At 42.2% G+C, this 27,012-nt stretch overlaps 2 protein-coding genes across 3 annotated transcripts in view; one reads left to right on the top strand and one right to left on the bottom strand.

Moving 5' to 3' along the window:
• The window catches only part of Agps (alkylglycerone phosphate synthase), a 93,131-nt gene extending 77,932 nt beyond the window's left edge, over positions 1–15,199 (top strand). Inside the window, exons 20-21 of one of the 2 annotated variants that reach the window (XR_009593900.1) lie at positions 9,874–10,300; positions 14,532–15,199. Coding sequence is in view for 1 of the 2 variants with exons in the window: in XM_021663376.2 (XP_021519051.1) it covers positions 9,874–9,995 (122 nt within the window). In the remaining variant the exon portion in view is untranslated. Of the gene's footprint in view, positions 1–9,873; positions 13,573–14,531 lie in introns of those variants that run through there. The other variant, XM_021663376.2, reaches the window with a different exon arrangement.
• A 2,752-nt stretch (positions 15,200–17,951) lies between these two features.
• On the bottom strand, positions 17,952–21,338 carry LOC132655934 (intraflagellar transport protein 70B). Its single transcript, XM_060390426.1, has one exon. The coding sequence runs from the start codon at positions 20,549–20,551 to the stop codon at positions 18,557–18,559; it is 1,995 nt and encodes a 664-aa protein (XP_060246409.1). The 5' UTR covers positions 20,552–21,338; the 3' UTR covers positions 17,952–18,556.
• Positions 21,339–27,012: the final 5,674 nt, after the last annotated feature.

Genomic DNA, 27,012 nt, shown 5'->3' with positions numbered 1-27,012 from the left:
ATTTCCAGAGCACCGAGTGCCTGCTTCGTGTAGTTCTTCCTCAGGACGAGGACTGCAGGAGGGCACTGTCAGGCCCAGCTGCTTTAAGACAAAGTGAATTGCACAGATAAGGAAGGAACACTTGGTAATATGTTGAGAGATGCATGTTGTTGTGCTCTGCTGAGTGTCTGTGGTAACACACTTCTGCAGAGCTATTGTAGAATAAACCAAGCCGTTCTGTGATTAATATGACCCTGTATTGAAGGAGGATTGTGACCTCAAATCACTGTTGAGCGGCTGAGGTAATTTGAGTCTTTCCTAGCATTTGTGTTGAGACTCATCTCCAGGTAAAGATTAAAACGACCTGTGGGTGTAGTTGGGTGATGAGCATGCCTCACATGCCAGAAGGCTGGTTCCCAAGCACCACACATGCCTATGCATGCATGTGGACACTTACAAGTTTAAGGTGCTGTAAACAGAAAATAATATTTTTTGAAATAAAATATGTATTGAATTACTAGCTCCACATTTCCTGATGAGGTCCTAGGGAAGGGGGTTCTCTGAGCTACAGTTGTCCTCAACTGCAAACCAAGAGTGATAGTTCTCCACCTCACAGGTTCACTATAGGATGTCACTGTGATGCGTGTGGAGCATCTGATGTGCCTTGCATGTAGATGCTGAATCATCATAGTGTGTGTTTTTTTAAGTTGTAGGAGCATATCAGGTAGAACTCTGGTTTATATTCTTAATCTTTGTACCAACCACTGAATAGTGGGTTGTAGTTTATTTGGAAAAGATGTGCACATTCAAGGGGGTCTGACACTATCATTTTTATTTATAGCTTAGAGGTCTTACTCTTTAGGTCTTTTAAAATCTTCATGAAAGAAAAGTTTCATATTACTAGCATGAAATTGGCTATAGTAAAATGGCTATTTTCATAGTAACTTCTCTGAAGTGAAACTTTCAAATCTCTACTGCTATTCTACTGCTATTTATAATTTCATAAAGTGAACGTGTTTTTAATCTAAGATTCAAATAATACGTTTAATTGTGCTGCTAGGCACACTGTTAATGCTTTTGAGAGATTGCTGTTTTTTATATCTATAAAATATTTCCTCACTCGCTGCCTAAACTGAAGATTGAAGGTGGCGTCAGTAGTGTGTTTCTTTACTGACCTTCAGGCTCTGTCATGACACTCTCAGTACTCTGCTTGCATTTTGTTTTGTTTTGTTTTCCAGTTTCAGAGTAGCAGAACTGTGTGCTAGGAGAATATTGATGCAATTTCTCTTGGAGGGTTTGGTCTGTAATTGTGATTAATAACAGTTGCTTTCACTATCTGGAAGCAGACAGGCTGGTTTGTCTGCCTACAATCATGCTGTGATAAATGGAGCTATTTTAACTCTAGTTTTGTGTATCAGAGAAAACAGATGTAGTCTGGAACTTGAGGCTGAAGGAAATGGAGAGTCTGTTTAACTTAATCTCTATAGTTCTTGTCTCTGCAGTAGCACAGTTCATTGCTAGCCACATATTTAACTTGAACTTGGGCTTACAATTTTAAGTCACTCATTTTCTAAAGTTTTTCTTCAAGTCCTTTGTTAGGTAAGTAAAATGCCCTGATTGAGCTTTGTTGAAATGTTGGTGTCTAAGCAAAATCTAAGCTGTTTTAGCTTTCTTCTCCCTGGCAGTGAGAGCAGAAACTAGTAGTATCAGAAATGTTTGAAGTAAAGGAAACTAAACAGAGCATCTGTTAAAAACCTATGATGTGAAATAAAAGGTAGGAAAGAAGGCAGGAAGGAAAGAAAGGAGGAAAGAAAACAAACTGTTCCTTTCTTGGCCATTACTTGGTTTTCTGTCTAGAAAATCCTGGAGCATTCTCAAAAAGCAGAGTCAACAAGAATACAGAATACAAAGTTCTATAAAAAATGAACAACAAGTGTAGAAACAAAAATCTAAAACATAACAGCGTACACAATTGCTGAAAAATGATAAAAGTGTGAATCTAATAAAATACATAGACTTCAATCCAAGAAAATATATATATAGGCTTTGTATTCTAACAGTTACAAAATGCTAGGGGGGAAACCAGGGAGCCTAGGTAACTTTCCTGTTCCTGTTCATTCACTGGTGGAAAGACACATGGTAAAAATGTCAGTTCTGTTCAAACTGATCTATCTTTTTAAACACATTTCTATTAAAAATTTAGCAGGTTTTTATGAATATAGGAAAGATTATTCTAAAATTTATATAATAAGACAAATGAATTAAATAACTAAAATAATTTTGAGAAAAGAAAAAAACAGTCTTCCTGATTTGAGCCTTATTATGTAGCTTCAGTAATCAAGATTAAAGTGTTAGATCTATGGAACAGATAAGAGAATACGTATCTTGGCACATTGCAGGCATGCACCACCGTGCCTGGCTGAGTTATTATCTTAAATGTAAAACAGGAAACTCTGAAACTGTTAGGAAATACCATACGAGAAAATCCTCAGCTCTAGAGCCAGGCAAAGATTTCTTAGACTGGATTCAACAGCATAATCCACAGAACGAAAAATTGGTTAACTGGACCCAACTGTAAAAAGATAAAAGTGGAACAGCCTGGATGTCCTTCGGCCTGTAAATGGCTAAACAAATCTGCTAATCTGTGTTCTGGAGTGTTACTCTAACAAAGAGGAATGAACTATTGAACTGTGACTACTTGGCTGCCTCTCTGCAGGACTGTGCTGAGTGTAAAAAGCCAGTCTCAAATGGCTTCAGGCATTTATGATTCTTTAACAGTTTTGACATGATGAAATGGTTGAGAAGAGATTAGCAGTTTCCAGGAGTTAGGCAGGGCTGGCTGAGGATGTGGCTAGAGACATGGATGCTTTTGAGATAGAGCTGTTCTGCATCTTCACTGTACCAGTGTCAAAACCATGTCCTCTGATAGCCACTAGCTGAGTAGCGTGGCCCACAGTGACTTTACATCACATCAGATCAGAGAGCAAAAGTTTGTTTTACCTTTTAAGTTAATAATTTCAGTTTCCTCTTTATGGCTGGCTTTTTCTCCCAGAATTTGTGTATTACATATACTGTTTTTGTACTGATGTGATATAAGTAGATTCTAACAGTGGATAGTTAAAAACAAATTTAATTCATAATTTATCAGAACATCACAGCTTTTTATTCCTGTCATACGTGTAGTAACTGCGCTCACAGGGAAAACTCTCAAGTGCACTGCTTACACCCTCTGGGCAAGGTACCTAGAGAGGCTCAGTCTCAGACAGAGGGCTGGCAGCATGTGTTTATCAGGTCCTCCCCTGTGCTAAATTTGTGGTGACCGTCAGGCCACAGCCATTATTAGAAAGGGATGGTGGCTCGAGTAACAGCCATTTTCTTTGACCTGGCAGTTCTTGTTTAGACACTTCCTTATCAAGTAAGGTGTTGTTAGTGTGAGGATGCTGCTGTTACATTATCATATTGTTGTAGGTCCTTAACAGTTTATAGTCTGTTTCCTGTGGTTACCAAAGTTAACTCTAGTAGGTATTTTCAAGTGTAGTATCTGTTAAAAATCTAATTCTGTTAGGTAAAATGTAAATTTGATGTTATTCTGTGGCTGTGCTATATGTAGAACCCAGAACCCACGGTGCTGCATATAGCTATTTAAATTTCTGTAGTTAAAATGAAATAAAATTAAAATCTTCCCTCCTCTGTTAGGCAAATTTCAAATACTTTGTGTAGCCAGTGTCCACCGTAATGAATGGTTTAGATTGACAGTATTGCTTTGCAGCGCTGGGCCGCTTGTTGCTGTTGATCCAGTTAGTTGTAGCTGGAAGTATACCTGTGTGGTAATTGTGTGGGTTTCTAGCTGGTGAACACTCGGAAGCCTAGAGAGCCGTGGGTTTCTCAAACTTGGCATTATTTGGCCAGATATCTTTTTGTTGGCAGAGTGCTGCTCTGTGGGTTTTGCATTGTCTAGCAGCATCTGTGGCTTCTTCCCAGTAGATAGCTATTTTAGGGTTGCTGTTGCTCTGATGAAACACCATGACCAAAGCAAGTTGGAGAGGACAGTGTTTACTTTATATTTGGCTTGTTCCTCCACACCACAGTCCATCGCTGAAGGAAGTCAGCAGGGCTGGGACCTGGAGGCAGGAGCTGATCTATAGGCCAGGGAGGGGTGCTACTAATTGGCTTGCTTCCCATAGCTTGCTCAGTCTGCTTTCTCAGAGAACCCAGGACCAACTGTCCAGGCATGATACCACCCACAATGGTCTGGGCCCTCCCCCACCAATCACTAATTAATAAAATGCCCTCCTACAGTTAGATCTTTTGCAGGCATTTTCTTAATTCAGATTCCTTCTCGTATAACTAGCATGTCGAGTTGATGTAAAACTATCTAGCCCAATGCCAATAACAACTGTCCCATTAGGATAGCCAGAATGTCCGTAGACATTGCCAAATGCTAGTCACTGCAGTTGAGAGTCACCAGTAAGGTCCAGAGAGGCGTCTAGATTCTAAAGAAATGAGAACCTGCCATTTTGTGGCATACCTTCTACCTACTACAGAATAACTTTAGGTATTCCCAAGAGATAATGTCAGAATAGGTTAATACAATCAAGAAAATAAGGAAACTACATTGTTTTCCAAAATCCATAGGGATTTTTGAATCCTTACGTTGAATTTAAAATGTCTTAGGAATAACTGTAGTTCCGTTCGTTTTTACTTCAGCGAAATTTATTAACTCTTACTGTGTGGTAGATACTGTATTATATAACATCATTAAGTACAATAAAAACATTGTCTTAGTCTTTAAGGAATATTTTTTAAATTTTTTCTGCTTTCATCTGTTCACTTACTTTGTTCTCTGTTGTATAAACAGTCAGTTCTACCCTGCTTTTAAATTCCAAGTGTACCGTGGTGCTAAAGACAGAGTGCATCCAGTTCTTGTGATCTAATTATTGAAATGTCTCTTCAATTTGAGTCTCAAAGAGCTGTTTAAACGTTCAGAGACATTGGGTAAACTGTGTAGACAAACCCTGTGCATAAACACAAAACAGCATCAACGGTAAGAACTGGCATTGCTAGCCAGCATGGTAGCAGTGGACATAGCTATAACCAAGTGCTCAGGCAGCTGAGGCAGAGTGATCACAGAAAACCGGCAGAACCCACTAAACAAGACAGCAAGAAAACAGGCATGCGAAAGTCGGCAGTAAGGAAAACCCATAGAACGGTGGCTTTCATTGCTTTTGCAAGCAAAAGCATTGCTTTTCTGTAGCACTCCTCAGCTTATCTTAGAGGGCTCGTTAGCAGATGGCACAGACAGGTAGTGCTCCTGGCCTTGAGTGCGTGGTTGCTCTCACAGAGTCCTTAAGAGTTGCAGTCTGTCTCAGATCCTCTTAACGGCTAGTTGCAGGTAGAGGCCTGGCATTTATGAAGCATACAGTTTTGCTACAGTCAGCCAACCACAATGTGCTTTACGGCACAAGCAGACATGTAAGGCAGAGCCCTTTTTCTAAATCGAATCTCCTTTTAAGAAACATTATCAGCTCTACTGAGTAACTCAGTCAGATTGTCCATTGCTTTTCTGTGTTCTGGTTAGTACCTAACAGATCTCACAGCACCCAAACTTCATCTGACAAGACACCAGTGTCCATCAGCATTAGTTCTAGGCGTAGTCTAGCAGTAGTTTCATCATAGTAATTAAAGGAAAAATAAGTTTATGAGACTAGAGAGAGATGGCTCAGTGGTCAAGAATGCTTTCTGCAGTCATGAAGATCAGAGTTCAGATCCCAGCACCCATCTAATAAGCTGCTACACTCCTATAACTCTGGCTCTGAGTGGGGCAGAGGTGGGAGGATCTCTAGGGCTTGCTGACTGCCACTGTAGCTGACAAAGTGTAAGCACTGAATAGGGTCAGTGAGAGACCCTGCCTCAGAGGAATAGAGGAAGACACTCAGCATCCTCCGCACATATTTCATACAGGAAGGAAGGGAGGGAGGGGGAAGGGAGGAAAGAACTAAGGAAAAAATTTAAAAAGTCACTCTTCAGAGCACTCATAAAAATGAGTGCATGATTTTCTTTTTTAAATGTGATTTACAGATTAAGGCTGAATTGGTACTTGGTACATTGAGTGTGCTGTTATTTGCTAATTCTCATTTTGTGATGATGGGAATTGAAGTCACACCTGAGCGTGCTGGACATGCCCTATACTGTAGTTCTCAAGACGTAGTTGTTAAAATCATGGCTGTTACTTCTGGCTTTTGCCAATCCTGCTTTTTTCTTCAACTTTAGTAAGCTCCTAAATAAGTGGTCTATTTTACAGTCAGTTCTTTTCTCCTCTTTCTAGTCCACTTTGTTGTCTGTGTTCTCCTTTCCACCATGTCCCTGGACCCTGTAGCATGCTAGGCAAGCACTTCACCACTGAGCTGTGTTCCAGTCCTGTTTTGTTCTGTGTAAGCCTGTACAAGTCTTTCTGCCCTTAAATCAAACTGCGACTAACACGTTAACCTCACACAGACAAAAGAGACCTCTGTTCAGCTGGCCCAGACTTAGTCCCTTCAAGATAGCATTACTCGGTAGTTTTTGCTAAGTCTCAAACCAACCACAAAGATAATGTTTGTGGGTCAGGCTAGCCATCATGTCCACACTTTTTTTACATATGATATCACTCACTTCATCCTTACCGTATGTGTGTATATGTGCATACACCCACACTATATGTGTGACATGGGCCACTGTGTGCATGTGGAGTCCAGAGGTCCAAATGAGTATCATTCTCACTCACTGTGTATCTTAGTTTTTGAGATGGGGATTCTCATTGAACCTAGAATTTGCCTTCTGTTGCTAGACTAGCCAGCTAGCAAGCTCCAGAACCTGCCTATCTTTGCCCCCGCCCAGCACTGTGGTTACAGACAAGTGTACCCGTCCTGTCTTTTGTATAGTGCTAAAGATAACAAACTCACATTTTAGGCTTTTGCAAACCCTTTCCCATTGAGCCAACTCTCTGGCCCCTGTTTTTTTTTTTTTTTTTTTTTTTTTATGTTCGTATCATACTACAAAGCCTATTATTCATTGAATCTGTCCAAAGAGCCATGTAAAAGTACGTGTTTTCAGATAACATCCCTGGAACCTATTTTCTTGAGCTTAGAACACATCAAAAATTGTGTTAATTCAGTAAATACACAGACAGACACGATTGGAAATCAGACTTAAAATGTGAAACCATTTTTTAGTGTAAGCATGAAAGCCGCCCCGGCCATTGGATTCTTGAGTAGCCATTAACACTGCACATAGGGTAACCGCTGTATAGAAAGCATGAGCGTTACCATGCCGTACGCTTCTTTGTGGTGCCTGCTGCAGAGTAGTTATATAGAAGTTGTCTTATTTGCTATTTGTGCCCATTCAGTCACTCTTCCTGTCTGACAGGGCATACTACATAAAGGGAACTCTACCTTTTTAGAAAATGAGCTGTGCAAATGTTTAAGGTGCTACCATGCAAGTGTCTAGCAGATAGGTCACAAGTGTATAGAGGGGCCTGGCCTCTAACTGATGCATATCAAGCAAGCTGACAATTTTCTGACGGACAAGTGGTCTAGCTCTGCAGTGAAAGTCTTGTGCTTCGGAGCCACATCCTTCTGTTGTTTCACTGCTGTGCCTCTCAGGCCGCCCTGCAGAGCTCTCCAGGGGTTCAGGACTGTTTCCAGGTACTGTCTGTTTAGTAAGTCTCACGGGATGCTTATGTTTAAACCATGCTTCCCCTTACCACACTTACTCTACAGTGTCGTTGGCCTAATTTGTCAAACAAAACCAAAGATTTCTAGTCCGTTTACTTGGGTAAGTCAAGGTTTCCAACCCCTTGACTTGCCGTTTCTATTACCAGTAGCAGAAGCTGCTCACAGACCAGTACCACAAATGGGTTAAATTCTTTCATCAAACATGTTTATGAGGGGCCACAGCTATGCCTTCTCCCCTGCTGCTTGCTAGTTCACTAATCAAATGTATGTTAGATTGATTATTGTAAAAGTATAAACCATAGAAAATTTGACAAGATAGATGTGTAAATTATCCTTCTGACAGAACTAATGGTGCACTCCAAGCACCTTCTGTCTTCCAGTGCTTGGCGAGCGACTTCATTAAGTATGCAATGGCTGTTGGGTGGCTTCTCAGACAATGGTTCAGTTCCTTGTGGAATTGCATTATTACTAGAGGTGTAAAACCAGGCCGACAAGCTAGCTGCTGGGCGTCCTGCTGAGCTTCTAATGTGCTCCATCTTGTTGGAGCAGTTGTTTGCCGTCTTTCAGGACAGTTACATCCATAACCACAGGACACATTCAGTGAAGCTGTATTACAGATAACTGTGGAGGCTGGCGCTGGCTCTTCCTCCTGCTCTCCTGAGCCACCCCAGCGTGAGGAGCACCTTCCACAGCTCGGAGCAGCTGCTGCTGTTTGTTTACTCGGTCTCCCAGGGCATATCTGGAAACACAGACCTCAGCTTGTGTAGGATGTAGTAGTTGAATAGGTCAGTCTACTTCCGATGACAAGGTGCAGGTTGCAGCACAGAGAGAAGTCGAAAGAGAAACTTTCATTTGAACTTTATTTTTCCCCACCAACCCTTGCTTCCCCTATGGTAACATCACAGTGCTCTGTTGTTTCTGACGCCGGCCATAAATGCCTTGCTCTCTGAAGTATCGGGCCATTTGTTACGTGGATGATGGCTTGAGGCTTTTCCAGAAAAGTGGATGGGAAAGCTGTTTTGAACTGAGCTGACGTGGTATTTAAAGTTGCAAAAGCAGGTACTGTGGTGTATGGCTGCAGCCTGACACATGGGAGTGCACTTTGGAGTGACAAGCCGAATACTTCAGTGAAAGGCTTCCCATTTCTGTTGGCCAATTAAGTCTCTGTTGATGACTTTGGCTCATTAATGAACATTTGTGCAAAGTGGCCGTTTGAATTCAGTTATTATAACAATGCATATGTTCGAGAAATGCTCACTGAAAATAGCCCTAATGTAAATTAAAGCACCCATTTTGTCATGTTAAAGTCAGGACACTGCTTTGCTTTCAGTGCCAAAGCAAGTTGACAGTCAGAATTTTTTTTTTTTTTTAATCTGTCCCTCACAAAAATTTTAGGTAGGAAAGGTTGTTTTATATTTAGTGCCTTTAAAAATAATTAAGTCTGCTAAATATTGTGATACTTCATTGCCTCAAATTTGTAAGACCTAAAACAAGGAGAAAATAAAATGGACAGTTCATAAGAGGAAATTAAATTTAAAACAGGTTAGGCACCTGCTTTTGTGTGTTCCCCTCCCAAATGTTTGGGTCTGGCAGAACGCTGGCGAGAGTGTTAACTATTATCTGGGGTACATGGGTTTATTTAAAGCACTTGGAAATGAGTTTTGATTGGAAAGATTCATGAATAGATCTTTTGCCCCAGAATTCTGAGTCAGATTTTTTCATTTCTTTCAATTGTACTCCTTAAAATATTTTAAAGATGTGTCATTTTTGTTAAGTCTACCCAACAGATTGGTTTTTCTGTGATACTTTAAGGTTCGTTTTCTACACAGTTTTGGCTTGTTGGGTAGTTATGACAAGGGTTGGGCTTTTTTGATAAGCATGTTTTTTTTTTACCTTGTTATTTGTGAAATAGCCTGTAATCTCAGTCCATGCTTCCTTCAATCTCCATTTCATAGTTTACAGAGAAAGGAGACACTGTGGGGCAGAGACTTCCCCTGGGAACGCATTGAGCTTAATGAGCTTGATAGTCTGGTGGGCTCAATAAATCAAGTAAAGCAAAACATTTCTCATTTTTGAATAAAAGCATTTATCACACAGGGTTTGCTCACTCATGGTCACAAGATTGATTGGTTTCCAGCATTCAAGGTGTATATTGAAACCTTTTTTTAATTTTGTCTTCCAGTGGGCAAGTTACGGAAGCAGTGGCTGAAGGAGAGCATCTCTGATGTCGGCTTTGGGATGCTGAAGTCTGTCAAAGAATATGTGGACCCCAGTAACATCTTTGGAAACAGAAACCTTTTATAACTCCATTAATATCATTATAAAAATGTTACCTTTAAAAGTCATCAGCTATGGTTATACCAGTAATCAAATAGATCATGGACTGTATTTCAGCTACATTTGTTTGTTGGTTTAAAATGAGTTGGTTTTTGTTCTGTGCTTTGTTTCTACATGTATAGATTGACAGATGGTGTTCCTGGGTCTCTCATTGTAGGTGTACCAGTTTATAGCCAACTGACTGGTAGTCATTTCAGATTTTAGTCAGGCAGCACAAGGCTGCCTGTTATCTGAGGAGGATGCTGCCAGCTGTTTCCCGTGCTCCTCCCTAGGTGAGCTGAGGCAGATGGTGTCATCCGTTGCTTGTCTAGCTGTCTTATGTTGCGTCCTTTCTTCAACGTTTCTCTAAAGCAGCAAAGATTCTGCTGGTGAGAGGTATTTGTGTATGTTGTTAAAGCATTCTTTCTGTGAGCAGGCCTTTGAGGAGGACACTCATGACCCAGCTGGCAGTTTGTTACTAGCATGCCTTCTTCTGTATAAGGTGCTCAGCCTATGCTTTGCGTGAAGTGAATATAGTTGCAAACTAAAATTGCCAACATACACATTACTCTGTGAGCAGACACATTTTTGTCCTCGTGTCTGTTTCTAGTAGGGTGCAAGTTGTGCTCATGTTGCTGAGGTGTAACCTTTGGCTGTGTCCTAGATCCTCCATCACACGCTTTGTAGGGAAGCTGACTTACACACGAAGAGCAGCTTTCACCACGCAGCGAAGCTCATTGCCCGTCCTCCAGTCCTCACGTTTCTGCTGTCCCATGCTTGTTGCCGGGCTGCACAAGCAGCTGCAGCGGGAACAAAAGGAAGGCTCCCAGACCGCTGTCTCCAGTTTAAAGAGACAGTTGGCTTGGGGATTTGAAAGCTTCAGTGATTTTAATGACAACAATCCTGTTTTCTAATTAGTCGCAGATAGCCTGATAAATTTTCATGGCAAAATAGTTTCAGTTTAATTCTTAATAATAATTTAATGTTTTGAATTACTGGTTTAACCTAAATTTAGAAAAATGTATGAGTGCATATGCCATAATCAGAAGTTTGAAATATCCTATTTCTTAAATAAAAAGAATATTAACCACATTTAGCAGACATTTTTACATTCAGAACTGGATATTGAAATTTGTGGAGCGATTGCTTTAAATCACTGTCTGTTGAGGTTCCTGATTCACATTTTGAGATGGGTTCTTTTCTTAATGCAATACCTAACTTTTGATAATTTTTTAAAATTAATATTTAATCAGATGATGTAAGTCAAAATGCAGACGATCCTTTAAAAGGACACACTGTCTGTCTATGTAGCAACAGCTCCAAATACATTGGGGCAGTTTCATACCTTTTATATATGAAGTAGCCTTAAGCAGAACAGTGAAAACTTAAAATTGACAAAATGATATTTTTAAGAACTCAAAAAGATAAATAATTTTTATCTATTAAAATTGGCCTCAAACTAACAAATTTAAATCTGTAGGAAAATTAATATTAAGTATTAGTTTAACAACAATTCAATATTTATTTTTGGAAGCTGCCTCTTTATTGATGATTTATTTTTAATTATAAAATTTACATCAGATCTTTGATTAAAGACTTTGATGGTTTGAAATAGCTGGACACTTGAGGAAATTGCCTCTAGAATTATTAGATTCTTTGTAAAATGCATCTCTTCATGAAGGCGATTCTCTAATTGGTCATTGAAGTGTAACATTTAGTAAGATTCCATCATCTCGCTGGAAGTGTCTGCATCTTCCCAAGGAATTATTTTTAAGACACAGTTTCATTAGCAGATGCAGTTCCCTGCATGTGATTGTTAAAATATTTTCCTCGAGGCATTCAGATTTCCACAGCCTTGGCAGGCTGTGCTGTGTTGTAACTAACACTGGAAGTTGTTGGGTTCCCTGTACTCATAAGCTTTATGGCAGTTCGCAGTCTGTTTTTCTTTTCTGTGTATGCAGGCCTCGCCAGCCTTGAGTCTGTAATGGTTACTACATTTTGTATTTGAAATAATTTCTACAGGGATCATTTTGGAACACGAGAATGTTCATTTGCAGTGTTTCACTCTCGTGTAAATCAGGAAGCCTTCCCACCTGCTTCTGAGAGGTGCCTCAGTGTAGACTGTTTGCTGAGGACCGTGAGTTCATGAATGTGCACAAAGCACTTGACCTCGCCTCCTCCCTTGGGACTGTCTGCACTTGGCTTCATGAAGCTCGACCCAGGGGAATATTGTTCTCTGAAGCATCTTAACTTGTACGTTAGTTTCTTTAAAAGTTGCAGCCTGTTGGACTCGTCCTTCTTACAGTAGCCATATATGTGATGTTTTGCTTGAATCTGATGAGGTCACATGTAGGTTGGGGTTTCAGTGGACTGGGACCTTGCTGCTAATGAGAAGTGGAGTGAGAAGTCTCAACAGACAGGCTCCCCTGACCTTGGAGAAAGCTGCCACAGTGTGTGGGGCTGTGTGTAACGGTGCGTAAGTGAGCTGAGTCTCATGCCAGAGATGGTCCTGCACCTCTGAGGTAGCCGCATCGTGGAGGACACATGCTCCTCGTGTCCAGCATTTATCAAAGAATAAAGGATTCAACTTTGCTCTTTTTAGGAATGGGAGGTTGTTACTCAAAATGCTTATACATTATAGGAATATTGATCTAAGGTTATTTGTGGGTCTGGAAGCCTTCTCGTATGCATATTTGTGCTGTTGGTGTTATTTTGGAAAACAAAAGCTCAATAAAAGACAAGCTTCCATCAAATGTGTATATTATATCAGATATAAACACATGTAAGAACCCTCCCTTTTCCCCTCCCCTCCAGAATATAGTACTGAGTCCTAGTTTGCGTATTTGAAAAAGCCTTTCTGCATGTTGATCCCAGAGATACTTGTTTGTCATATTCTTTCATCCCAACAACTTCTAAGTGTAACTGATCAGAGAAGCTCTGAAGTCCTAACATGAAGTGTGTTGCTGCAGGTGGGGTGGGTTTGGTATCACTGTCAGAGCACCGTGATGTAGAAGGATTGCTTCACACCGTGACAACGCTTGAGGCAGCCACAGGTGCTGTCTGTGGAAGGTGTATCTTGTTTGAGGAGCGTTCGACACAGCGATGAATAGTTTTAGTGATTTTGAGGGTTTTAGCCCTCACTCACTCTTCAGTGGTTTCGGTTTCAACAGGAGCAAAGCAGGCAGCACAGCAGCTGCAGGTGAGGGCTACAGAGACCCGAGTTTTCGCCGTTGGCTGGTCAGTCGGGGAGGCTTCGCTTGCCTTGGCTTGGCGCTTATGTTCCATTATGAGCCATCTGCCTACAGAGTCATTTAGTTCTTATTAATTTCTCTTTACTGAGGAAAGGAAATCACTTGTACACAATAGGGAAATCCTGAAAGTATAAAAGGTTTTCTCAAACTGTTGATACGTCTGACTTGAAGGGTGTAACCACCTCTCTGTTCCGTAAACCAAATAGCATTTGTCCTCAGTGTGTGAGACATACCTGTAACATCTGCTTGTATAATGTCAAGAGATTATAGAAACATCGTTAATAAAATGGACATGAGCCTATGATTTTTTTTAAATCAAAGGAAGTGTGAAGCTGTTTTTTTTTTCTTCCCTTTGCATATGTTTTCAGTTTTACTTTTTTATTCTGTATCTCCATGAATTTGAAGGTAGAAGATAATTTTTATAAGTCTGCTAATATAGCACTATCAAGACAACCTCACTGGCTAACTCACTTTGGCTGTATAGCAGAGTAGATCATAAGCTGGGTTACATCAGTCTCGGGCCGTTTTTAGACTGAGGTTAAACTCCTGGGTGATGTTGAGTCTGTGATGCGGGAGCATTCTTGTCCAAGCCTGGCAGGTCACAGCGGGCATTCGCTCACTCTCCAAAGTGCAGACAGCTCCTTAATGCAGGGTAAAGGTCACCAACGGATGCCATACCTGAGCCAAAGAACCCCCACAGAAGAGCCTCTAGTTCTGTGCACATCTAAAGACTCCCCCCAAAGGGTGCTGGTGTTTTGTTTTTAAAGCAGGAATAAGTAATGCATTGTTTGAATATATTTTTTTAAGATACTAGCGGCTTACTTCCTGAGAGCAAGCAAATAGGAAAAAGAAATCTTGACCATATTTTGCTCGGCTACGCATGCCGATTGGAAGGCAGCCGGCCGCGCATGCATCCTGTGAGACACTTTATCTGCGCGCTGTCCATGGAGGCCCTGCGACGCCTGCATCAGGGTGGTTCTTATAGATAGGTATTTCCCGAGTGATGACGTAGACGATATCCCCTAAAAGCTCACAGTGCCTTTTTGGGATGTTTCTTTTTTCACGAAACAGTTTAAAATGAGAGAGGGTCCGTCTGTAAAGACAAAGATGATTTAGCAATTCAGTGTCACATCAGACTTTGGTGGTTGTATGTAGAAACACTGTCCGATGTTGGTTTGGGTTATCTGTATCGATTAGTTACATGCTGGACCTGGACTCAAACATCTAACCACTCTGTGGGACTTGTGTCTCCATTTCATTCCTCCTGTTCCAGTCCAGTCGCCCTGAGATGTGGCTCGGCAGACCTCGAGACACCGCTCTCTGCTCACACAGCTTCCTGAGGAGTGGAGCCCGGAAGCAGGCTTTCTAGTCGTTGCCCTGTGTCGTCTTCTCCGTGTGTGATGGTGCCTTCGGAATCATGAGTATTTTGTTCCTGGGCAGAAAAAACTTCTGTGAGAAGTGGGGGTGTTCTCAACGGCTTTTCTTTTTTTTTTTTTTTTTTGCTAAGTCTGTGAAATACTTTGCTGTGATCCAACTTGACTTGAATAATATCCTGAGTCTTCCTCCATGGCGGGTGATGTTTCTGCCAGTACTGTAGTAATCTTTTGGGAACTACCTGTGGGTAAACTGTGTATGTAAGCCATTATACCGCTGTAACGACTGCATAGGAAACAGTCCTTCCCTTTACGCTTACCGTCTAAACGTGGGTATGCTGTGGGAGGGCGACACCCCTGAGAGGCCCTGGTCGGCTTGCCAAGTTCAGCCCGAGCCACGCTGCTCCTTTCCACAAGGGCTCAACGCATAGTCCGTATCCCACACTGTCAGTGTGTGTTCAGAATTCCCTTTTACTGGTTTTTCTTAGACTGTGTTGTTTTAAAACAAAAGTGCCCATGTGTAATTTTTTAAGATGTGCTGGGAACAAATAAAACATTTCTAAAACCAGTCATTGTTTACAGAACTTTTAAAACTTTCTTGTGACTTCACATAAACCTTGCCAATAACATCTCTTCAGTAGTTGCTCTTCTAGAGGACCCAGTAACAGTGAGGGACTCTGAACCCCAACCCTAGCTGGCTTTAGCTCCCCAGAGATCTGCATGCCTCCTTCTGAGTGCTGTTAGTAGAGGTGTATGCTACCCTGCTCACCACTACCACCAACCCTGCCTGCCCCTGGCTCTCTAACATTCTTTTCTAGTCACCTGAAGTTTCCTTGGATTTCAAGATAGAGAAACAAGTTTTTGACAAGGTTCTGAACCTATCCCTGATGAACAAGTTCTGCAGGTTACGCCACCTCTGAGGAGACCCGCCATGGTGCTGGCGAACAGGGTCCTTGGAGGGGTGATCCTGTTGGAGTCTGATTACTCCCCTTTGCTGATGACTAGGACATCCTCTCCAGACCCTTTGTAGGATCAGAACCCAGAAAACGACCCACGAGACCACCGGCTCCAAGCCTCTCCTTCATTAAAATCTCATCTTGTTATCCCCGTGAGGATGAACTTGGGGCCACAAGTTCCTTTACTTGTTCTTCCTAGCTTGGACATGCCAATTCATTCTCTTTCTGCCCTTCACTGCTCTTGGTTTATTGGACTGGTGTAGTATGGGTGACTGGGCTGTTGTGGCTCCCATAGTCGGAGCTTTCACCTTAAAGTTCTGGCAGCATACTGGAACTCTGTATTTGGAGATCCACAGCTGCCTACTCTCATGAGGTACAGGGTTTACGTTCGAGCCCTTTGAAATAGACTCCGTCAGTCTTACAAAGTCTTAAAGGGGTAAAGGTTCAGAAAGATTCGGGATTCATTCCTCTTTGTCAGGAAAAGTGTTTTTAGTATTACCCTGTGTGTGGAAGGATCATGGCACAGTGCTTTGTGCCAGCAGTAGAGAATGTCAGTCAAAAAAACAAAACACACACACACACACACACACACACACACACACGATGGGAGGGGCTGCCACTGTAAAGTCCTTCTAGAATGTAGCAAGTGTCTTGATGCCGTACAAGCACCATGGCACATGCACACTTGTACTCACATGAAACACTAAATAAATGTAAAATTTCTCTGAATATATATATGCTGAAAATAAAATACAGCAAATACTCCAGAATGCCACTTCAGCAGGCCTCAGCTCCAGGCTACTGAGAATTTGCTGTCACTGAAACCCCTAACCCTTCTCTGGAGAGTTAGGATAGGGAAGGAGGCAGTTTCCCTGTTTCCTTCAGGCAGAGGTAGAGCGGGCAGAATTTCCAGACTGCATTACTGACCAGGAAATCCTAACTGCCCAGCTGCAAAGGGTAAAAGGCTTCTTCTGAAAAGCTTTTTACATTCTGAAAATTAAGCCACTCACACACACAAACCACAAATAGCACCTGGGAAAATAAGCTGGCCAAATAAAGTCTGGCCTATTTGCAAAAGGGAATCTGGAAAGCATTTGCTTTTTAGTGGTTAACATTACTTTCTTTCTTTCTTTTTTTTTTTAAAGAGGAAATAGAGAAGAAACTTAATGTTGATTGTTGAAAAATAAGATTGCAGTTCATTTACTTTCCAGTTCTTAAGGGGCTGTGGAGAGTGAGAGGGGCCAGAGCTTCTGGCCCAGCAGAAGTTATCAAGGAACCTTTTTGAGACAGAATGTGCTGTGGGGTGCCATCTTGAGAGGCCACTAACCACTGACTCTCCTCTGGTGCGGACTCAAACTAACACTGCCAAATGATAGCAGCTCAGGCCATTACTACAAACGCTTTAATCCCAAACAGCAGTTCACAGTGGAGGCACTATGCTGAACCTCCAGGCCATAACTACGTGGGGAAAGTCATCTTCACGTGGCGGCAGGGGCTTTTTGTCTGCCAGCAGAAAGTGATTTGGTTGAACCTCAGAAACTGCTGAATTTGTAGGTAAATTAAAAATCAGCAATTATATATGGTTGAACCTGATAAAACCAGGTCAATTTTATGGAGAGACAGGGATGAAGGGCTGTTTTTTTTTTTTTTGTTTTTGTTTTTGTAGGATTCAGGAAATAATAAAGTGATTAGAATGAGCAAGGATCTCAGTGGGAAGCCAGAAAAACTACTGGAAGTCATGGATTGAAACAAACAATGACTCTATGAGCTTACATTCTAGGACTGACTTTTTCATCAACTGTGGAAATGAGTTATTTTGGACAGGGTAATGACAATGAACTAAAATTTTCTGTACCCGAGTCACTAAAACAAGGAAAGTAAGCCAGGTGTGATGGTACATGCCTGTAATCCCGGCGCTTGGGGAGGCAGGCGGATCTCTGAGTTCAAGGCTGGCCTGGCCTACAGAGTGAGTATTGGGGCCCTTTCCCTCACACTGTGTTGCCTCCCCCAGCCCTGATGTGAGGGTCTGTGCCTAGTTTTCTTGTAGCTTGTTAGGCCATATTTGGGTGATGTCCCCGGGAGACCTGCTCTTTTCTGAAGGGAAATGGATGAGGAGTGGATCTGGGGTCAGGGGAAGTTGTGGGGAAGACTGGGAGGGGGGAGGGAGGAGAAACGGCATTCAGGAGGTATTGTATAAGGGAATTAAAACAAACAAACAAACAAAAAAACAACCTGAGTTCTTTGGTTACCACTGGTCCTAGTTAGAGATAAATTAAAACAAAGTATTTGAAAAAAAAAAAATAAAACAGTAGGACTTGGTCATAAATTCAAACCATTAACTCATGGAACTAGACACCACAGGACTTTTCTTTTATCATGATTTATTTGTAGTATTTATTAGTGTTGTAGTTTGCTAAGTGAATCTACTCAATCTTGAACACTAGCAAAACCATTTATTACCTAATTTAATCTGGACAAAACATTATATCTATATTGGAAAACTCAAATACTCTAAATTCTTTATGTATGTGTGTGTGTGTATATATATATATATATATGTATATAAATATAAACTCTAGGGAGTTGTGCAAAGAGGAAATAATCCTTGGAGTGATTACTAAAAGACATATGAACTACTAAGTTCTGAACTTAGTGTCTGGTCCCCGAATAATGTAAGTACAAAGGCTGTCCAAGATACAGCAAAACCAAGGAGATGGAGGAAACATGATAGATAGACATATCGTTCTCGGTTTTGAAATTTTCACAGTACCTTCTGGGGCCTAAGTTCTTATGAAATCTCATTTGGCAGGTAATCTAAAAGTGCAGGTTATATCTAATAGGTCGTTTTTTTTTTTTTTATAATAAAGTGTACAAAGTCTCACAAGTAGTAAATACAAATAGCAAAAGCTAGAGGACACCTGAAAATTTACACATAAAGTCACCATGATAAATGTCATTGCCAGCCACAATTACATATTCCATCCAATGATCTCATAGATCAGAGCCCTTAATTTTCTTGACTCGTACGTGACCGTGTTCTTCCCAGTGTGTAGTCTCTCCTCCTCCAAGGGCTGCTCTAGAACAGCAGGGATGCTCCTACCATAAAGTTCACATTGCTCTAGGAACTGGACACATTCTTGAATAACACTGTCCCTCAGCATGATTGTATGCTTTGACATGTTTTCTAGTAAGGACAGGAAGCATCTTTTGGCATAATACCACGTATCAGTTCCTAGCTTTTTATGGTAAGGCTCCAGGCTTTTGATGACCCGAGAGATGCCAAAGTCATAGTTGCCTTTGGCACAGTAAAGGGTTCCTATCACCAAATTCACAATGCAGAGGTGGTAGATTTTCTTGTCTGGGTCATCATAGGACAGCTGTTCTTCCTCCTTTTCAATCTTCCTCATCAGCTCCTCGGCCTCCTCATTCTGACTTGTCATAATATAGGAAACACAGAGGTTGGCTAGCACAATGGCGCTGACACTCAGGATGTTATCGTAATTCTTCTTGACAATGGGCTCATAGAAGCCAATGGCCTCTTTGTATTTGTTTTCCTGCATGAAGAGAACATGGGCCACATTCAGCTTCCACACATCGTGGTCATTGCAGAATTCCACAGATTTGCGGAAGATCTTCTCCACCATTGGATAATTTTCAAGATTCCAGTAGATTTTCGCCTGGGCCATCAGGACAGGGATATACTTCTCAAGAGTTTCATCATATTCATTCACAGCCTTTTTGGCAGATTCATCATCTCTGTTATGTCTTGCATCTTGTACTTGTATGGTGAGTCTCCGGAGCTGCTCAGTCAGCATGCCAGCCAGCCCATCAAGTTTAACGAAAGCCTCTTCAGGAGCTGTCTGGCAAGTGATCATGGCATCCAAGAAGTCATAGAGGTAGGGTGTGAGGAACTTGTAGGTCAAGTGGGCATTTTCTGCTAGGACATCAGCGGCCAGGTCAAAATATTCATATTTGCAGTACAGCAGCAGCAGGTTGCCAAAGGTCTCTGGGGGGAAGGGGTTCTGCTGGAGCAGAAACTGGAGCTTTTCAAACCCCTCTGTAGGCCTGGCATCCATGTTCATCAGGGCCTGGTTGTGCAGGGTCACGGGGTCCAACTCTTCCTCTGCCCTGGGTGGCATGTCAGTGAGGGCTTCCTGGGCCGCCTCATAGTTTCTGAGCTGGTACTCTATGGCTGCCTTGAGGTTGAAGGCTTCAACCAGAGCAGTCTGGTGGAGGACCACAGTGTTGCCAACACTGCGAACATCAATGCCTTCGGTGGTCATGCCCACACCTAGCTCTGGGTGTTGACGGATGCCTCTCTCAATAATGTCAGCGATATATTTCAGAGCAGGAGCATACTGTCGACTGCTGTAATAGGCCAAAGCCAAGTTGTAGGAAAGGTCAGGCTGGTAGCCAGAAGCCTGTAGGGCCGCTAAGAACTTCGCACAGGCATCTTCATAGTGACCCTCCTTGTAGAGCAGACAACCCAGGTTGATCTGACCATCATAATCATTCTCCCCTCCACTGTCTTCCACACCTTCCCCACTCAGCAGCTGCTCCACCAGGCTCCTGGCTCCTGGCAGGTCCCCCTCGCTGTACTTGATAGCCGCCTGTAGGCGAAGGACGCGAGTCTGATAGGTCGGGTTGTCCAGGAGGAAGGCGACCCGGGTGGCCTCTGGATACAGGCAGGCCTTGTACAGCGCCTGGGCCTGGTACAGGCGGTACTGCTCGAGCTCGGGGTGCATCTGACTCAGCTGCTCATAGCACTCCGCAGCGAGCTCGAATTCCTGCAGGCGGTAGTAGCAGTAGGCCAGCAGCGACAGCCCGGCGCGGCTCCGGGGGCTCCTCTGCAGCTCTGCGCCCAGCAGCTGCGCCGCCTCGGAGTAGCGGGAGTCGCGGATGAGCCTGTACACCACCGCCGTGAACTCACCGTCGGGGATCTGCGAGCTGCTCAGCCCAACCATACTCACCTAAATTGTTTTGCATCCTTGTTTCCAAGGCAATTGGCCAACCGGAAACGGAAGCTGTTTGCGGCTAGTATGCAACGGAAATATCTTGATGTGAATGAAAAAGACCCGCCGACAAGGTTCTATCAATGTCTAGCTTAGTTTTGAAACACTCTAGAGTGTAGAGAGGCAGTTGGGCCCAGACGGTAAACTTCCCTAGGCGGTTCAGACTGAGAGACTCCACGTCCCGGCATGCACCACCACTCCCGGGGTCGCGGTCCATGCTGGGAAATGTAGTTTCTCTTTGACGTCTTTTAAAGATTGGTGTCTGCCTTTTCTGTAGGATAAGCAGGTGCCTGTTTTATTGCTCAGCCTACCTTCTTGAGGAGGTGAAGTAAAGTTTGCGGGTGCAGGCAGGTCTCCGGCGATGCTGAGAGTTCATTGTTCCGTGAAGTTTCGAGTTGCTTAGCGATGGTGACGAAATGGGAATGCTCGTCATCTCTGGAATTCAGAAATTCTGGTATCTACTAGCCAGCTGCTCTGAAGTCCACTTTCTGAGAAAGCTGTCGAGCAAGGGCCGGCAGTCTGTATTTTGTTCTTTTTCAAGTGGTTGAAGGGAAGGGAAAGAAGGGTACTGTAATTGGCTCTGCTTTAGATTTAAGTATCCCTTGGTCCTATTTTCTTAAATGACAGCTCTTATAAACGTCAACCGGAGCTTGAGTAGATGAAACACATGGGTTTGGTCTTTTCCTTCTCCAAGGAGAAACCTCAAAACTAACACTTCCCCTTCTCCTATATGTTACTTTCCTAACCCTCTAAACTCTGCGAGCCTGTACACCACCGCTGTGAACTCACCTTTGGCCTCTGCGAGCTGCTCGGCCAGGCCTTGTTCACCGTGATTGTTCTGCATCTTTGTTTTCAAGGCAACGGGCCAAGCAGACACTGTGGTGAGTTTGTCTGAGACATATTCACCCCCCTGCTTCAAAAATTGGGGTGGTTGTTGTTGTTGTTGTTTTGGTATAAAATAGGAATGGACTGCCAACTCTTTTCCCACACAGAGACCCTAAATTTGAAGCTTTCTAGGTAGGAACTACTCTCTTTTCTTTTCCCCTCTATTTAGAATGGTTCTCTGGGTACTGTGTCATCATTTGGGGGAGTTATTCTGTATTTATTCAGTTTTATACATAGTGAAAAATGATGGATTTATAAAATTATGTTGACTCACTACTGCAAACCATATCCATAGATTTAACTAACTCTAATGTGTGGGGACATAAATATAATGTTTAGTTAAATATTAGACAAATAAATAAGAAAGCAGGATATAAAAGTGTTCTGTTCAAATGAGGTAGTGATACATTGTGTGATTTTTTTCAATAATAAGGCTGCAATTTATGAGCATGTGTCATTTGTAGTGGCTCTGGTAGACACCTGGGAAATTGTTACTTTTTACATTCTTCCATGATCTCCTATAACTACCACCCAAGACAAACAGACCAAACATAACCATGCCATTGCTTTGTAATTAAGGATTCCAATGCAAGGGTATTGTTTTTCCCTTTAATAGAAATTGCTACCCTTAAAACTTTTCTGTTGTCACATTTTGGAGTCAATATCAAGCATAATTCGTGACATGCTCTTAGGCTTCTCACAAACTAATCACAACTTAACTGAAATCTATGTGTTGCAGATGACAACTTTTGCCTCAGAACAGTTAAGTAGCCTGCCAAAGCCCACAGAGATAAGAAGAAAGGGGGTGAGCTATGTTATCTTCAAAGTTAAAGTCAGAAGGAAATAGTGACTAGCTGTTACTGTAGTCCTCATATATGAATCCATGTTTTATTAGGAAATATTAGTGACTTGCTTTTTTAAAATTGCTGTTTTCAGGTTAAAACAAACCAACAAACCAAACTAAACCAAAACAACAACAACAAACCAGTCTTGTTTGGGCCATCGAAATCTGAATTTCTTGACTTGCATTGTAGCAATGAGAAGGAAGTAATTGTTGGGGTGTAATGTAGGTTCCAGACACCGATTACATCTAGAAAAAGACTCCAGGAGACATTTAAACGCTACACTAGAAAGAAGATCATTCCTCGTATAGTCTGCTCAATAGAACTGGACAAGAAAATTTTGCCTGAATACCAAGGAAGTGAGAGACTGTGCCCCCATCAGAAGGATGGAGTGTACTTCTGGTTCCACATGGGACGCTACTGAGGAAAGCTTGTAATGAAGCCAAGACTTTTTACCAACGCAGCCTTTGCTGTGGTGCTGTGGTCCTGTATAGTCTTCAGAGCAGGTCTGAATGTAGGCTGAAGGTCGCTATGTAGTGCTGCTCAGTAATTAGGGATGAGGAAGTCTCCCTCATCCTGGCTTTTGAAAACAGTATCCAAAGATGCAATGTTTTAAATCCTTACACACTGAACTATTACTTTGGGCAAGCTGCTATTAAATAAAGATGAGAGACACAGGGGCAAGAAATCGCCCTTTACATCTTTAGTTTTTCTACTTGCCAAACTATTTTAATATCATGAAGAACATTTACTGTCAAATGACTTCTTAAAGTGCACAGGAGAAAACATTATGATTCATAACAGTAGCAAAATTACAGTTATGAAGTAGCAACAAAAATAATGTTATGGTTGGGCCTCACCACAATGTGAAGAATTGTATTAAAGGGTCACAGTGTTGGGAAGGTTGAGACACTCGGGACTAGAATCGTCTTTGTGTTGGTGGCTCTGTGTGAGCATGGTAGCTCAAGTGTGTAGGTGGGGCCTTCTGTATCCTCCTCCTTATTTCACGGGAAGCTGCTCCAGTGGCCTGGGTTGAGATGAGCAGGGCATTTTGGCTTAGACAGGTTGGGGCCAGGGTCCTTTTCAGAATGCAATGAGCACACCAGTCCCGCTGTGACATGGTATAACTGTCAGCACTCTGGTCTCTGATAGGCAGTTGGGGAATAGATTAGTTTTTTCAGGGGGCTGGGGTGATGAAAAGAGGCCCTGTAATGATAGAAATTCTAGAAAGCAATAAATTAGGTGGAATATTAAGAAAAATCGCAAAGGATCATTTTGTTTACAATGGAACTTTGAAAATATGAAGGTAAAATAGCACTCGCAGCAATGAGAAAGCATGTGGTGTTTGCAATAAAATGATTTAGTGCCTTATTGAAAGGAATTAGGCTTCCAGGAAATGGCTTGTGGCTTGAGGTGGATTTTTCTGAATTTCATGTAGAAGAGTTTCACGCAGGCAGAGGTGTGTGTGTGTGTGTGGAGGCTGATGTTTTGTTCCCAATATATTAATATTTCTGACTGCCAAACTACACGATTCGTCCTGTGTGCGTTGTATTTGGCAGTCGTCCATGTAAACACTCTCAAGTGGATTTCTGTTTTGTAAAACCAATAGCTTAGTAATAGAAACGTTATTAATATTTTAACATCTTCTCTGATAAAAGAACATCATTTACAACCATTTTCTAGTTACTTCTTTGTACTTTTCACTCCAGATTTCTTTTTTCTGTAGGATGACCAATTTGTCCTCACTTTCTCCGGAATCCTGGTTGACTTTTATTCCTAAGCATCCACCAAAGATGCTGAGACTGGCCTTCCTTCCATTCCATCCTTCACCTTTCACCTCCAGTTCCCCAAACGGGGAAGCAGCATGCCTCCAGGGAGCTCAGCAGCCCTCTGATGGTGGTGTTTACGGTCAGCTTGACAGGGCCTGTAATCTAAGAGACAAGCCCTCATGATTAGGTGAGCCTCTTGTCTTGCCGATGAGGAATTATATGTGTTGAGTTTACTGAAGTAGGAGGAGCCACCCCAAAGGTGAGTGACACTAGTCCCCGGGTTTGCATACCAAAGGGGAAGCTAGCTGAGCGAAGTCAGTGGCCAGTTGTTTCAAGCACCTGCTGCCTTGACTTTCCCTGCCACGGTGGACCTTGAGCTGTGAGACAGAAGAAATCCTTCATTATGTGGCTTTTGTCTGGGTAGTTTTCCTGGAGAAAAGCATTTAAGACAAGCCTCTACCCTTCCCCAAAAATAGGGGCGATAAGGCAGAGCAGGTGGCCTGTCAGGAGAAATGTGGAAAGTCTGAAAATAGGGTTCATTGCAGGATTATATAGAAAACGTTGCTTATATTTATAGAAAAGTAATGCTGATGAAGCTAGGAGTTGTTTGAATTTTTTAGTTGCAGTTTTTGTTTGGTTTTGAGGAGGGGGTGATTCAAGGTTGGCTCAGACCTGCATCATGACTCATTAAACTGCTATAGCGCTCCACAGCTGACCCACCTGCTTTCTTTCAGGGCAAATTATCTAGAGACTGAATTAAGTTCTGAGAACATAAGCCAATAAACCAAAGCAATAAATTCAGCTTTAAAAAAAAAATGAAACAGCTTCCTCACATCTCACTCTAAGCTACAACTTTATTAAGCAGGCTTCCATTACATGTATTTTATTAAGCACATTTGTAATAACGTTTTTTTTTTTTTTTTTTTGAGAATCGACAACTGTTTCCTATTGTTTCTCTTCGCCTCGGTGGAGGACTTGGATCCTTCTTGGAAACAGCTGAAGAGTGTGGCTGTGAATGCCAGGCAGTGGAAAAGCGAGGCAAAGCCTTCTGCTTAGTATAGTTTGGCTGGCTTAGTTGAGAACTGTGGCCTTCTTGGGTAGAGGTCCTCAGACTGTGTTTATTCTTCTGACTCTACTGGTGGCAAGAAAGGATAGGGAGCGACTCTCTTGCCTGCCCAATGGACTGATTTTTTTCCCCCCAAAAGCTTAAAGGTCCTTTAAAGCAATTTCCTTTAGCAAGGCAGTAAATTGGCTACTTTTTAAACATTTAAATTAATTTTATGTGTCTGGGTGTTTTGCCTACACCACGATTGTTGCTGGTCCCTGGAACTGAAGAAACAGATGGTTGGGAGGTGCCCTATGAGTACTAGGGAATGGAACCCAGGTCCTCTGAAAGAGCAGCTGAGCCATTCTTCCAGTCCCAGGAACAGCTAGGTTTTTAGACAGTGAAAATTTGGTGTTGGGAACTCTTTGAAGATCTCATAGCGAGTGTTTGTGTTGAAGAATGTTCAGACTGTTTCATAGAACAAAACTACCATGTTATCAATTCGAATAGTAGCAGTCCCTAAGCCTGCTTATAAATACACTACCTCAAAAACTCAGTCTCATTAAACTTATCATCTCACTACATCAAGTCATATAACCCATGATATTTAAATTTAAATGTTTTTATTACTAAGATATCCTAGCACTCCTCTATCCTAAAGATGCAAAATTTTACAGATAAAACAGTAGCTCCAGCGTAACTAGAATTTGTGTATTTGAGACATTTATATGATACATTATTCATTGTTTATCAAAACTCAAGTTTAACCAGGCATCTTATATTTCGTGTGGCAGCCTTACTTTACCCCAATATCTCACAGTCACATTCCAAATTCTTGACATCTCCCATATCTCACTACTAAGGGCATAGCCACTCTTTAGGTAGATTTTGTATCTAAAGTATATGGAAGGCAATTTTTCCTTACTTTGTCCTAAATACCCAATATCACCAGCTGACAAGGATGAATAATATTCATAAGGAGAATAGTTTTTTGAGAAGAGTTTTGCTGAAGAAAAGCCATTTAAAAACTCACATCTTATCCTGGGTAGTGTATAAAGTGAGGATGTGACTGTTCCAAGGTATGGTTGAGGGGAAGGGTTTTTGTTTTGTTTTTTGTTTTTTGAGGCAGGGTTTCTCTGTGTAGCCTTGGCTGACCTGAACTTGCTTTGTGGACCAGGCTAGCCTAGAACTCACAGAGATCTGCCTGCCTCTGCCTACCTTAGTGCTGTGATTACAGGAATGTGCCACCATGCCTGGCTGGGGGGAGGTTTTTTATTGTAGATAAGAGGAAGAATACAGCCAAAGGCTCTGGAAGAGTCAAGAGCAGGGAGAGAAAGCAGAGTGAACTGGGTCATGAGAGGGATGGGGAGGGGGAAGAGAAATGAGGAATAGGCAGGGGAAGAAAAAGGAGGAGGAGAAGGAGAAGGAAAGGAGAAAAAGAATAATCCTTCTCTTCTTCCTCTTTTTTCTCCTACTCCTCCTCCTCAGCAGCAGCAGCAGCAGCAGCAAGAAAGGGGTCCAAGAAAGCGCATGGATGAAATGGCAGGATTATTTGGGAATGAGAAGCTTGAGGAAGGGAAGCCCATGGGCTGGAGAAGTTTGGGGAGGGGGGTGGAGTGAGAGGGGCTGAGAGAACCGTAGGTACCAAGTGAGCCCGGAGGCCAGCATGCACTGTGGTGTGCTAATGAGCCCCATAGTTAGCTACTTTGGACCTGACCAGAAGGGTTTGTAGCTTCTGCCCCTCTAGATACCTCTCTATGTAACATTTTGATATATCGACCTAATTTATCATAATAATCTGGATTATTTCAAAACCGACCTAAGAATGGCTAGCAGTTTTTTTCATGGCACAAATATAAGACCGGTACACCA

This window comes from Meriones unguiculatus, chromosome 8 (assembly GCF_030254825.1).
Source record: "Meriones unguiculatus strain TT.TT164.6M chromosome 8, Bangor_MerUng_6.1, whole genome shotgun sequence".
Lineage (NCBI taxonomy): Eukaryota > Metazoa > Chordata > Mammalia > Rodentia > Muridae > Meriones > Meriones unguiculatus.
This window is presented reverse-complemented; position numbering and strand designations above follow the sequence as displayed.

Excerpts from the sequence above, each read along its gene's own strand:
- LOC132655934 (XM_060390426.1), bottom strand. The coding sequence starts at position 20,551 with ATGGTTGGGCTGAGCAGCTCGCAGATCCCCGACGGTGAGTTCACGGCG.